Raw genomic sequence first — 13076 nt, forward strand, 5'->3', positions numbered from 1 at the left:
GAAGATTTTTTCAATTCAAATTCCAATTCCAATTATTGAATTAAATTGGAATTTACCAACAAATTCCAATTCCATTCGGAATTGACCCCAACCCTGAAGTTATTATTATTATTATTATTATTATTATTAATTTCTTAGGAGATGCCCTTATCCAGGGCGACTTACAATTGTTACAAGATATCACATTATACATTATTTCACATTATACAGATAAATGAAAATGAAGTTGAATGAAAGACAATATTTTGCAATCATTTTTATTCACAGGTTCCACTGTAAATTAAACTGGAGAATATAAGTTTGCAAGAATGTTTATAAAAAAAAGCAACACAACATCAGACTGAAATTAGACTCCCATTGCATAGCAGGTGAGTTTAATAAGACACACCTGAGCTTATGAGTATACTGAGGAACCAGTACCATATTACTTCACTTAGGAGTCAGTCATTCCTCTGTATTTTGTTGCATTTTTCATATTGGATACCAACAGCGTACACAGTACCATTACAATGGTAGTAGAGTACTAAAAGCCGGATGAGTACATTAACTTTTCATTCTGAAATACATTAATTTAAATGTGTTAATCTGTTTTTTGTAAAGCCTTCAGAAATAGAAAGATAAAAGTTCTGAACTTCTGCCAGTTGGGATTCTTTGGTCATAAAACAGTGATTTTGAAATACAAAGTGTGCAGACACTCACCTTCAAAGTCCTTCTGTTTGCGCTCCACTTCTTTGTGATACTCCTCCAGCTCCTGGTCAGTGAATTTGTTAAATGGGTTTGGTCCCGTTGAGCTCACAATCACCCGGGGCTGGTACTCCTTTTCAATGATCGCTTTGGATGCAGTCACCAGTTCTCCCTGGAAAAAATGCAAAAAGGCCAGAAGACTACATTTTACAAGCTTACAGCTTACACTCTTTCAAATTCCTAACCCTCTGTCCTTTAAATGAACTTAAAAGACAAAGGGCTAGATGGTAACACTAAGATAAGCCTTGAATTTTTTTTTTTTTTTTTTTTTTTTTTTTTTTTTTAAATGGCCACATAGCTAACAATTCTAACAAATAAATCTGTGAAAAAATACATTTAACTTAAATATTAAATTTGGCGATAGAACATTTACCCAACAGATAAATCTGAAAAACATTATTGTTCAGCAATGACATCTAAGAAAATAGATCTGAAAAAATAAATCTGGGTTTTCACACATTATATATATATACACACATATATATATATATATATATATATATATATATATACACACACACACACACATATATAGCTAACATGTAAGTTCACACCCATTGATGCGTTTGATTTCGCATTGCTGTGAGCTGCCTTACAGTCCGACCTGTCCGACAGAATATGCTTGTAACATTTACGTATTTAGCTAAATCTGGACATTTTTGGTTAAATCTAGGCAAAAATGAGCAATTTACATTAAATCCAGAAAAAAAAAACACCTGTTAAAAACGTTAAGTGTTTTTTTTTTGCAATTGTTGCCCCATACATGGAATCCGCCATATTGGCTCTGTTCCCTGCAGTTTCACTGACACTCGCCACTTCAAAACATAATTTCGACAACGGCTCATTTGAAAGGTAAGATCTTGGCTGTCATTTATGTATTTATTTAAAATGTTGTATCCTTTAAAAAATATGATTACAAAACTGACCCTTTAGTCATAGTCACGCCCCTCACTTGTCTAAAAATTTAACAAAAGGATTAAGAAAGACCTGCCACATTGTGGGTTAAATGAGAGAAAATAACTAAAGCACTGATTGGATTTGCATGGTCTGCTAAATGTCACAAATGAAAAGGATTCAGGTTTAAGACTATGGAACCAGCTGATGAGAAATAATTGGACTAGAATGCTGAAAATCACCTTCTGTTATCTAAAAACTCCTAGACAGAACTGAATTCAGATGACAGTTGAAATAACATAGCACTGCATTAAAGAAAGGTAAAACAAGACACTTTTGCGAGTGGGAAATGCATCCAACATATCACAGGGAAACTTCCCACTAGAACACAAAACAGACTTGTATCCAACAGATACACAACTGAGTCATCAACTCAAAAATAATGACACGTTCAGGTTAAGCTTTTAGAGCATTTCAAAGACAACCATTTTGTGGTCGCCTCACAAAATAAATATATATGTTCTAAATATCTCACAAATTAGAAAATAGAAGTTTGTGCCAAGTGATAATTATATACATCATGATAATTATATACAACACAAAAGTAATACATTTTAACTGTATATCCAACAATCACATCGATTCAGTACCATCAGCCAATCAGCTTCCAGCTCTAGTGGAGTTCTATGACAGTTTACTCTCACCAGTTTCGGGGGAGAGGGAAGTCAGGCGTACCAATATCTACGCATAAGCAAGTATAAAATGCCTGCATATGGACAAAATAGATTTCCCATTTTTAAAATACAAATAAATTAAATAAATAATTAATAAAAAAAAAAACACTTCGCCCACCTTAAGGAGAAACTTGGGCCTGTTTTTCTGTAACTAGCTGATGTATTCTTTGTTTTCAGCGTGCTTAATGCAAGTACTAAGTTGTTTTGTGGGTGAAGCGTTTCGGTGTTTTTATGTCAACCAAGGCATAAAACGCTGCTTTGCAGAAATAGGTCGATCCAAATGGTAAAAGCACTTTTAGCACAATGTCACTCATCTTTATAGTCTGTTCTTATTCCATGCAAAAAATTAGTAACCTGTTTCAAACTGATGCTACAGCGGCGTGCCGAACTGAATTCAAGCACAAAATATTCATGTCCCCATTAAGTACATGAGTACAGCGGCGTCTGAAACAATTAAGCCTCAATGCTCTTTTGATGATAGCGCGGCTTCCTCTGCCACTCCGAGCGCCTCTGGCGCGCCTTGGTTTCATACGGTGCTCCAGCAGTGAACTGTACTTAACTGTACTTAATGCTAATGTACACAAATGATATGCTAAAGAGTATCGTGTGTCTCACAATGCTACACTGGAATCAATCATGGCAGCGCCCACAGACGAGCAACCAGAGACTCTTTACACTTGTAATTAAGCATTTCACGAAGAAATGTGTCACCACCATCATGCTAAAAATAGCCATCTATCTTCTTGTCTTTCTCTTGAAGAATCTTCCAAATAACTAGTTGCCATCTGGTATCACTTGAATCCATATCTAACTAGCAGCTAGAACACGGAATGCTATGTGATAGAGTGAGTAAATGGTTTTCATTGGTACAATTGCACAATATCAATAACAGACGTAAACAAACACATACATTCACACTCACTCGCTTCCTGGTTTTGTCATTACTTACTACAATGCATTGTGGGACATTGCTTTGGAATAAGTGCGGCATGCCTAGAGTTGGAACAATAAATCAATAACAATATAATTATCACTGCAAAAAAAAAAAAAAAAAAAGAAAAATGATTATCGATAATCAGAATTATCGTCCATGACCCAATAAAGCAGGAAGCGGCTCTGCATTGAGCAGCAGGGTTGCCAGAAATGAAAATACATTTGTCAACCAAATACCAGCCCAAAAGCAGCCCAATATTATGTTGCCTAAACTAGCTCTAAAAGTAATCCAGTAAACATGGTATTTTTCAGTTTCTTGCTACATTTTTATCTTATGGATTTGGAACTGCATAAGCAAAGGTCTTCAAAAGGAAAAGAAAAAAAAAACATTTTGTAACCAGGGTTAAGCAACTAGTAAAGCTACATGGCTATTTTAATTAAAAAATACAACTGCTTTCCCTATTACAATTCATAATATACATAAGGCAATGAATTTGTTTGAACATAAACCACATTTTTTTTATATAGTAGCGAAACTCTTAATGTGACTACAATGATTATTATTTATATGTAATTCCATAGCAAAATATTGCTGAAAAATAAACAAACAGAAAAGGAAGCGTCACTCACATTGTCTTTTGCTAGTGGGGGATTGGTATGCCTTGTTACCCTCTCTAGCCAATCAGTGATCTTCTTTCCTGTTGCTATAGTTAGCAACGGGAAAGAAGACTGTGGGCCATGATGCAAGTACTGTACTTACTTACTGTTAAATTTTGTGACGAAGGTTCACTCACTGACATTCAGACGAGGCATGCATCTCAAAATCAAACTGTTCTGACAGGTGTTATGCAGATTTCTGTAACATTACCCTATAGAATTCTGTATCCCCACATTATTCCATGCTTGTGCAGATGCAGTTTTTCAAAGATCACTGGACGTGCATGCGTGATATTTCTGTGCCCGAGCCGCACTGTGTTCTCAAGCACTGCAATTGAGCTCTGCTACAGCTTGCAACAAATATTGTAAAAACAAGACAAAACTAATTGTGGCAAAATCAAACAGCACATTTAACACCAGATGTGACTGAACCCTTGACATCTGTGAATTGTAGTTTTGTCTAGGAACGTCTGATCTGGACATGTCTTTGGAAAGCCCCAAGCCTGTTCTTTCAAACAAGACCTCAACCAGAAGGCTGGCTACTACGGTGCCTGATAAACGCACGAAAAGTTCGGGGCACCGTCGCCCCGAAATGAATAGGTTAACACTAAAATGACCAAGGTGGTAATTTTGACCGTTTTTGGAATTCAAACTTAAATTGCAGTGTGTTTAAGATAAGGAGCTTTGCTTTTCTGACTTTTCCTAAATAAATGTACTAATTACCCTGACAAAGAAATAAATCGCATAGCTGCAAAAATTTGCGAGATAAAATAATCAGTCAAATTGATTGATACATATAAAACATTATAACAAGTAAATGTTGCGGTATTATTTGTGTTTATCAGTCGGGACTTGCAGCCATATTGAAGTTTGATTATATCAGTCTGCATTCCTCAAAACGAGCAGTCTTCTGACATTTCTATTGTTTCAATGAGCCTCCTGATAGCCCATTAATCAGCCTTGACAGCTCACGGCACCCAGCTGTCTGTCTATCACTCATTTTCCTAAGAAATTCATTGTTAACCCAATACAGAATATGTAGAAAATAAACCGCGCAGACGCAGGACAGCAAAGCAGTGTTTGGAATTACTGCAGATTTTACCAAACAACGATAGCGAGCAGCAGAGGCAGACAATGATGAATCTGGCTCTGAAAAACAGACTGGGTTTGCGAAGATGAATCTTCCTGCAGCAGTGACACAGAGGGTGCAGATCCCGTGGGAGAAGCAATCCTATGGCAGCCCCTGCAAGGATGCCAGCCACTTCACATGCATCAGCCCCTGCACCTGATCCGGCTGCTACTTCACCTGAGGCAGCCGCTTCTCCAGCGGTAGCGCCAGCACCACCTGGCACTCAAGAGGCTGGTAATGTCTGTTTGGAACACTATAAATTCTGCTGTTGAAGCTGCAGGTAGAAGGGGTAAACAATATTTTGAGGGAAGTTCCAGGGCTCATGGCCTATGCAAAAAGCAACACTGATGAGAGCACATTGAGTGTTTTTCGCCTATTGATTGACATGCAAACGCTGCACCACATACAACATTGCACTGAAGCAGAAGCTCAACGAAAACTTCAGGATGAACCCTGGTCAATGCCCTTGGAGGAATTAGAAGCTTTCATTGCACTAATATATGCCAGTGGAGCATTTGGTGCCAAAAGCCTGGGTTACTGTTGATAGCTATGCCAAATGTGCAAAGTACCAGCACTTAGACTTTGTAAATGAAGCCCGTTCTGTTCAAATTTTTATTTATTCATGCAATTTCTGTGTATAAATGCATAGCTTCGGTTACGTATATGCGCTTTGTTATTAAGCCAATATAAACCGATTTATTTAAACATTTTTTGATACTTATTATCGTTTCAGTTGTACAGTTTTGTATGTACATGATATACCTGTATATACACAATTATTTTCAAATATTTGTTTAATTCATTTACCGTTTTTTGAGGTTGTGCTTTATGTAATATGTCTGTTCAAATGTTTCAGATGTGTAGATGCTTTATATGACATTCCTGAATAAAACTACGACTTCTAACCAATTGTTTGTCCTTTCAGTATAATATTTATGTTGTTTTTTATATATAAATAAAATCACACAATACTCAAACCCATCAATTATGAAACATCACGTTTTTTATGGAAAAAACTTTACAACTGAGACTATAGTACATCTTTAAACCTTTTGCTCCGAGTGCTCACTTGAAACAGACAAAACAGGTTGGACTGGCAGTAGACCACAGTCCCAAACACAAATGGGCTGGTTTTATAGAGATCAATTACTGCTAATCTTGTAATTAGTAAAGATTAGTACAGGACAACTACTTAATAAAAATGTGAAAGGTAATGAAGATTTAATAATCATTTGTCATTGCATCTAGATTTTATGAAAATTTGTGCCATTATTCTGCAGTGCACCAAACTACAAACACGATCAGGGTAATATAATTCTTCAGGATCATTGTTTAATTGATATTTCTTCTCTTTTTGTAAATGCCTTGTTGCCATGGCAAATAATTTTTTTGGGGAAAAAGAGGTCTAAAATCTTCCAGTGTAATTTCTACACTATAATATTTGGTTCTATATCTTGTACAATTTGTATCCAGTTCTGTTGAAACCAAATTGTTTTTGGGCAGGCACATGGAAACGAGGCTTAACAATGCCCTTCCAGCCATTGCTGTTCCAGCACAAGGACGTCACTATTAGATAGTTAAGATTTCTGGGTGAGAAAAGGGGTATAAACAATCACAAACAGGCTTGGGTTAGAAATGGGAGGAGGAGTGCAGGGTTATAGCTTAACGACAGGGCAGTAAGTACCTTTCTAACAGTTTTAGCGGGACTAAAGGCCTGCTCTGTGAGATCGAGCCCATCAATAGTTTCCGTACAGTCTGAGCGCGGAGCATCCTGCAACAGTAAACTGAGTAAACAGAGCGAACTGGATCCCTGGATTTGACATCAACAAGCAAGAAATTAAATCAGCCCATCAGCATGCAAAAAACAAACACATTCGCAATGGTAAAAAATATGAGATTGACATGCACGCAAACACACCACACACAATACAGTATGGTGTTATGGGGTATGAATGGAAAGAGTCTACTAATCAAACTTCATCATACACTATTTTTTGTGCTTTCACAATAACTGAATCTGTGCAAGTACTTTGTTAACCCTGATTTCAATACGATAGGGTTTTGTATGCAAATAGAATTTGGGAAACAGTGTGCAGAACTAGTATACATAATTCAAAATCTGAAGTGCTAATTGCACTTATTAAAATGTATCTCACGCTTGGGCAAAAAGTAAAAAACGGATGACAATGTATTAAATGGAACAAGATAACTGTTGTTGATAATTTCCCCCACCATTTTGTTAACATTTGAATGTAGCCAGTATGCTAAAAGCTTATTTATACAGTCGTGTTATGGGATTGTTGTCACCACAGAAGATAAATGAGAAAGCAAAACAGAAAACTGTGAATGAATAGCAAAAGAAACCGTTACCGTATTCCTTCGAATTTAAGACGCGGCCCAAATTTCCCACCCTCAAGTTTGCAGCCGTCTGCCATCACACAGAGCATTAGAGTTATGCGCTGCTGCTCACTTCCAGTTGTGATTACTCCCACGTGTTTTTCTCCCTTTTTGTGAACTATGGTATTGCTTGGCAAGTAGAAAAATACGGGGGTCTGATTAGAACGGAGCCTAATAATGAAACGCTGAAATTGAAAATGCTTCTCTTTGAATTCCTCAGAAAGCTAATGACACTTGTGACGGGGAGGAACCTGTCGCTGGTTCAGCTGCTGTGGTAAACAGGAAGGCTGATCCGAGTGGGAGGTCCTGATTGGCTGGGGGGCGTGCTCGGGGAGCCTACGCCTGTTTAAGGAAGCAGCAGCACCAGTTCGAGGCTACTGCACCACGGCCATAGCTACACAGGCCGGCGCTGAGTGAAAGCTTGCTTTGTTTACATCGAGGAGGAGAGCGTCTGATCCGCAGGATAACTACTACAGAACCCTTCAACTACCAGTCAGTCAGGCTGCTGTTTGTGTACTCTTGCTGTCGTATCTTTTGTTGGCGATTTTAATACATGCATCACTATACTGTACTCAAATTGAAGATGCAGGCCATTTTTGAGAAGAAAAAATTGGTTTAAAAAGTGCGTCTTAAATTCGAAGGACTAAGGCATTTTGAAAGACTGACTAGTAATTTATGAGATATAAATGGGAAACATTACTATTTCAAATCTTACATGCACTTTCATGATTGAACTAAGCAATGGCCATATTTCCTTGTTGACATGCTTTAACTTTTGGACTGAAGCCTTGTTTTTAAAACACAGCTTATAAAAGGCAATCCTGCTTGCAGTTATAACACAGCATGTGGGTTACTTACAACACTTACCTGCCAGATTGTAACTCTCTGCAGTCAAAGAACTAGGGGGCACACATGGTTAGTGACTTGGAATAAAAAAATGAAACATCTTTCACTCACCTGCACAAAGTTTCGATCCATCACAGATCCTGTAAGCACTTGAGACTGAGGGCCAGCAGTTTTAATATCCTGCAAATTTTGCTCACGTATCTACAAAAGAAACAATTTCAGTGTAAAAATTGATTTATCCTTCATATTTAGTCTATCCCATCTGCACAATTTTAAAAAAAGCTTTAGAAAATTTTAAACCTATAAATGTTTATTTTACACGGTTTTCATTTATCTATTAATTTGCATTCAGCATACAAAACTAAGCTACCAGATCTTGTTGACAGTGTGGTCCTGTCAGAGATACAGTACTGTGCAAAAGTTTTAGGCAGGTGTGAAAAAATGCTGTAAAGTAAGAATGCTTTCAAAAATAGACATGTTAATAGTTTATATTTATCAATTAACAAAATGCAAAGTGAGTGAACAGAAGAAAAATCTACATCAAATCAATATTTGGTGTGACCACCCTTTGCCTTCAAAACAGCATCAATTCTTCTAGGTACACTTGCACACAGTTTTTGAAGGAACTCGGCAGGTAGGTTGGCCCAAACATCTTGGAGAACTAACCACAGTTCTTCTGTGGATTTAGGCAGCCTCAGTTGCTTCTCTCTCTTCATGTAATCCCAGACAGACTCGATGATATTGAGATCAGGGCTCTGTGGGGGCCATACCATCACTTCCAGGACTCCTTGTTCTTCTTTACGCTGAAGATAGTTCTTAATGACTTTCGCTGTATGTTTGGGGTCGTTGTCATGCTGCAGAATAAATTTGGGGCCAATCAGTTGCCTCCCTGATGGTATTGCATGATGGATAAGTATCTGCCTGTACTTCTCAGCATTGAGGAGAACATTAATTCTGACCAAATCCCAGACTCCATTTACGGAAATGCAGCCCCAAACTTGCAAGGAACCTCCACCATGCTTCACTGTTGCCTGCAGACACTCATTCGTGTACCGCTCTCCAGCCCTTCGGCGAACAAACTGCCTTCTGCTACAGCCAAATATTTAAAATTTTGACTCATCAGTCCAGAGCACCTGCTGCCATTTTTCTGCACCCCAGTTCCTGTGTTTTCGTGCATAGTTGAGTCGCTTGGCCTTGTTTCCACGTCGGAGGTATGGCTTTTTGGCCGCAAGTCTTCCATGAAGGCCACTTCTGACCAGACTTCTCCGGACAGTAGATGGGTGTACCAGGGTCCCACTGTTTTCTGCCAATTCTGAGCTGATGGCACTGCTGGACATCTTCCGATTGCGAAGGGAAGTAAGCATGATGTGTCTTTCTTCTGCTGCAGTAAGTTTCCTTGGCCGACCACTGCATCTACGGTCCTCAACGTTGCCCGTTTCTTTGCGCTTCTTCAAAAGAGCTTGGACAGCACATCTGGAAACCCCTGTCTGCCTTGAAATTTCTGCCTGGGAGAGACCTTGCTGATGTAGTATAACTACCTTGTGTCTTGTTGCTGTGCTCAGTCTTGCCATGGTGTATGACTTTTGACAGTAAACTGTCTTCAGCAACCTCACCTTGTTAGCCGAGTTTGGCTGTTCCTCAGCCAGTTTTATTCCTCCTACACAGCTGTTTCTGTTTCAGTTAATGATTGTGTTTCAACCTACATATTGAATTGATGATCATTAGCACCTGTTTGGTATAATTGTTTAATCATACACCTGACTATATGCCTACAAAATCCCTGACTTTGTGCAAGTGTACCTAGAAGAATTGATGCTGTTTTGAAGGCAAAGGGTGGTCACACCAAATATGGATTTGATTTAGATTTTTCTTCTGTTCACTCACTTTGCATTTAGTTAATTGATAAATATAATCTATTAACATGTCTATTTTTGAAAGCATTCTTACTTTACAGCATTTTTTTCACACCTGCCTAAAACTTTTGCACAGTACTGTACCATATTTAATTTATTTTTTTTTTTTTTTTTTTTTAAACTGTCATCATATACAATGTGTTAATATATTGTACACCCCCGTATTTTAATGCTAGGCAGGGACATAACATGTATACAATTACATATATGTTTAAACAACTGTTTTTATTGAAGTTATAACAAATAATTATGCAGAATATTTGTCTATAACCAGACATGATTTGGCCATCTGCTTTTGGAATCCGACAACACACAAAAACAAAAAAAACCCACAACATTTCAATTTCAAAACACTTTGTTTCAATTCCATGACAGAACTGCAATGTAATGCTGAGTACAGTGATGTAATGCAAGCAATATTACATTAACGGAAAAAGGAGGAACTGCTGTGCTTGGCACGTTATGGCACTCTTCAAAGAATGCGCTGCACTGTTTGATGTAGTACACTAGGGGGAGTATTAAGGCACAGCAATGGACCCTATTAAGTAGCAAAAGTTATATTTTATTCTCACCGGACCAGAGAATTTTGTTGAAGAATGGTTCAGATTTTTGGTAAATTCAAGGCATATTTAAGACATTGTTTTATGAATGTTCTTGGTTTACAGCAAGGTCTACATGCACACAACTCTCGTGTTCAGGCGCCTTTGTAAAAGTTGTTTTGTGCATCATTATGTCTGATGCTTCTAAATCTTTCTTTATGTTTTTGGCTGTTATCTTGATTTTTTTTAGCTGCTCTCCTACCTGGCATACCAGTAATTTTCTTTGGATGTCAACTTCTTTCAAGTGTTTCATTATTTTCTTTGGTACTTCTTATTTCATTTTGGCATTCCATATTTATTTCTTCAATAGATGTTGGAAATAATTACTGTGTAATGGTTTTCAATCAATTAATATATTTTTAAATTAGTTATATTACATTTTTACAGACGTAATGTAAAAGGTGCCAATACTTTTGTCATGAACACATTTTAAATTGCTTAGTGCTTTTTAGTTTTTATTTATTTATTTATTTAGTTGTTTTAAGATTTAAGTTAAGTTTGTTAAACTACTAGAAATGGTGTATTTTGGTCTTTGTCATTAATTAGTGGCTAATGTCCACTAAATGTTTGTATCAACATGTTTTCTTAAATTATCTTATTAAACTATAGGGTGCCACTACTTTTGTTTGCGACCGTAGGTTACATAGTGGAAAGCTTGGGTGAAGGCTTGTGGGCTTCCAGTTGAAAATTACTAAAATAACCTAAATATTTAGGTTGTGAGTGCACTGATGACCGAATTACGGAAAATAGTAACAATAAATTACAGCTATGAGCATCTTGAAAATGTAAATCACCATGTGCACAAGTAAAAATGTAAACCGCCAACCACCATGTGCACAAGTAAAAATGTAAACCGCCAATCACCATGTGCACAAGATGTCTTAGGTGACATACAAATAGGTTGTTCCTCTATTTTCCCCAGATTCCCAGGTACACTCAATAAAATATGGCAGAGAATGCCACCATTATATTCTCAAAGATCAATAACAAACAGAATCACAGTTTAGAATACAATTTAAATAAAACGTGGTTGAGCCACTGCACCTTCAAAAACATACAATCTACAAATGCATTTACAGTCATTAATCTTAACAATACCAGACCTTGTTCCTCATCGCCTGGACCTCTTTTGGGTTAGTGTTCAAAGGGACAAACTGATTGGGAGCAGTGGCAGCAGCTTGTCTGAGTCCTTCCTCTTTAGTCCACTGCAATATCACGAAAAACATTAAAATGCATTGCAAAAATAAATAAATAAAAAGAAAACAGGAGACAAACCATACAGCACAGAGAAGGTCATGCATTTCAAAATAACTTTCTTTTAATTACAAGTAGAGCATGTAACCAATGATGATGCAACTGGCTGAGGTAAGTTTTATTTTAAAAAAAATTCTGTATCCAGAGCATGATTATACATTAAGTGATTACGAATAATGTATTTTTATTATTAAACAACAAAAAAAACTGCTATAAATCGTGCATTTAGCTGGGGTGTGGCAGTGGTAATGGGGTTCCCATCAGGAAAGAAAATAATTTAAAACCTTTTATTCTAAATCTGAATCCTTTCTCATCTGACTGCTATTTTAAAACATGCATGAATATTAATGCTCCCAGAGATGTATGCAGTCCCCCTTTAATTGCTTATGAATAGAAGTGATTTACTGCAGCTTAATGGTCACTTGCTTCTAGTTCAAGAAGTAAGCTAGTACAACAAAACAATGATATACTACACTGTCTGAACTTCCCTCAATAAATACATTGATGGCGTGGTGCATGCTAATCTGAATCTGTCCCTAGCAGTGCTGTTTAGAAATTACACAGAGACACTTACCTGCAGATAGTAGGGGGATGGGATGGCTGCAGATTAAGTGGCTGTTAAGACCAGATATAAAAGTCTAATGTTTTTCACTACTGGTCTAAAACTATGTTCCTTCGGGCCATTTAAAATGTTCAACTGATCTAAAATCATTTAAAAAAAAAAATCCCAGCCAAAAATAAAAATCACAAGGCAATTACATACTGTTTTTCAATAATGGTTGTTTTAAGATTTGTCTTTGTTTAAATCAATTGAATAGATATGTTAACATAAAAAGCCTCGTCAAACATGACTGCAGTATTATCATCATTGATAAATCACTCTGGAAAACACAGAACACCAAAGCACCTTAAGCATAAGATGAAAAGGCTATGGAGGGTGATGTGATGTCATTGGCTCTGAAGCTATGTGAAGGAG

General features: G+C 37.1%; 1 protein-coding gene across 11 annotated transcripts in view; it reads right to left on the reverse strand.

Moving 5' to 3' along the window:
* LOC117409569 (alpha-adducin-like) overlaps window positions 1-13076 on the reverse strand; it is a 93252-nt gene that overhangs the window by 16104 nt on the left and 64072 nt on the right. For 6 of the 11 annotated variants that reach the window (XM_058996909.1, XM_034928591.2, XM_058996942.1 and 3 more), the window contains exons 11-14: window positions 11950-12051; window positions 8446-8535; window positions 6776-6862; window positions 700-856 (exon numbers count right to left, since the gene is read on the reverse strand). In XM_058996909.1, coding sequence (XP_058852892.1) covers window positions 700-856; window positions 6776-6862; window positions 8446-8535; window positions 11950-12051 — 436 coding nt within the window. The remainder of the gene's footprint in view (window positions 1-699; window positions 857-6775; window positions 6863-8445; window positions 8536-11949; window positions 12052-13076) is intronic. The other 5 variants (XM_058996914.1, XM_058996924.1, XM_058996947.1 and 2 more) reach the window with 1 other exon arrangement.

Source organism: Acipenser ruthenus, chromosome 2 (genome assembly GCF_902713425.1).
Source record: "Acipenser ruthenus chromosome 2, fAciRut3.2 maternal haplotype, whole genome shotgun sequence".
Taxonomy (NCBI): domain Eukaryota; kingdom Metazoa; phylum Chordata; class Actinopteri; order Acipenseriformes; family Acipenseridae; genus Acipenser; species Acipenser ruthenus.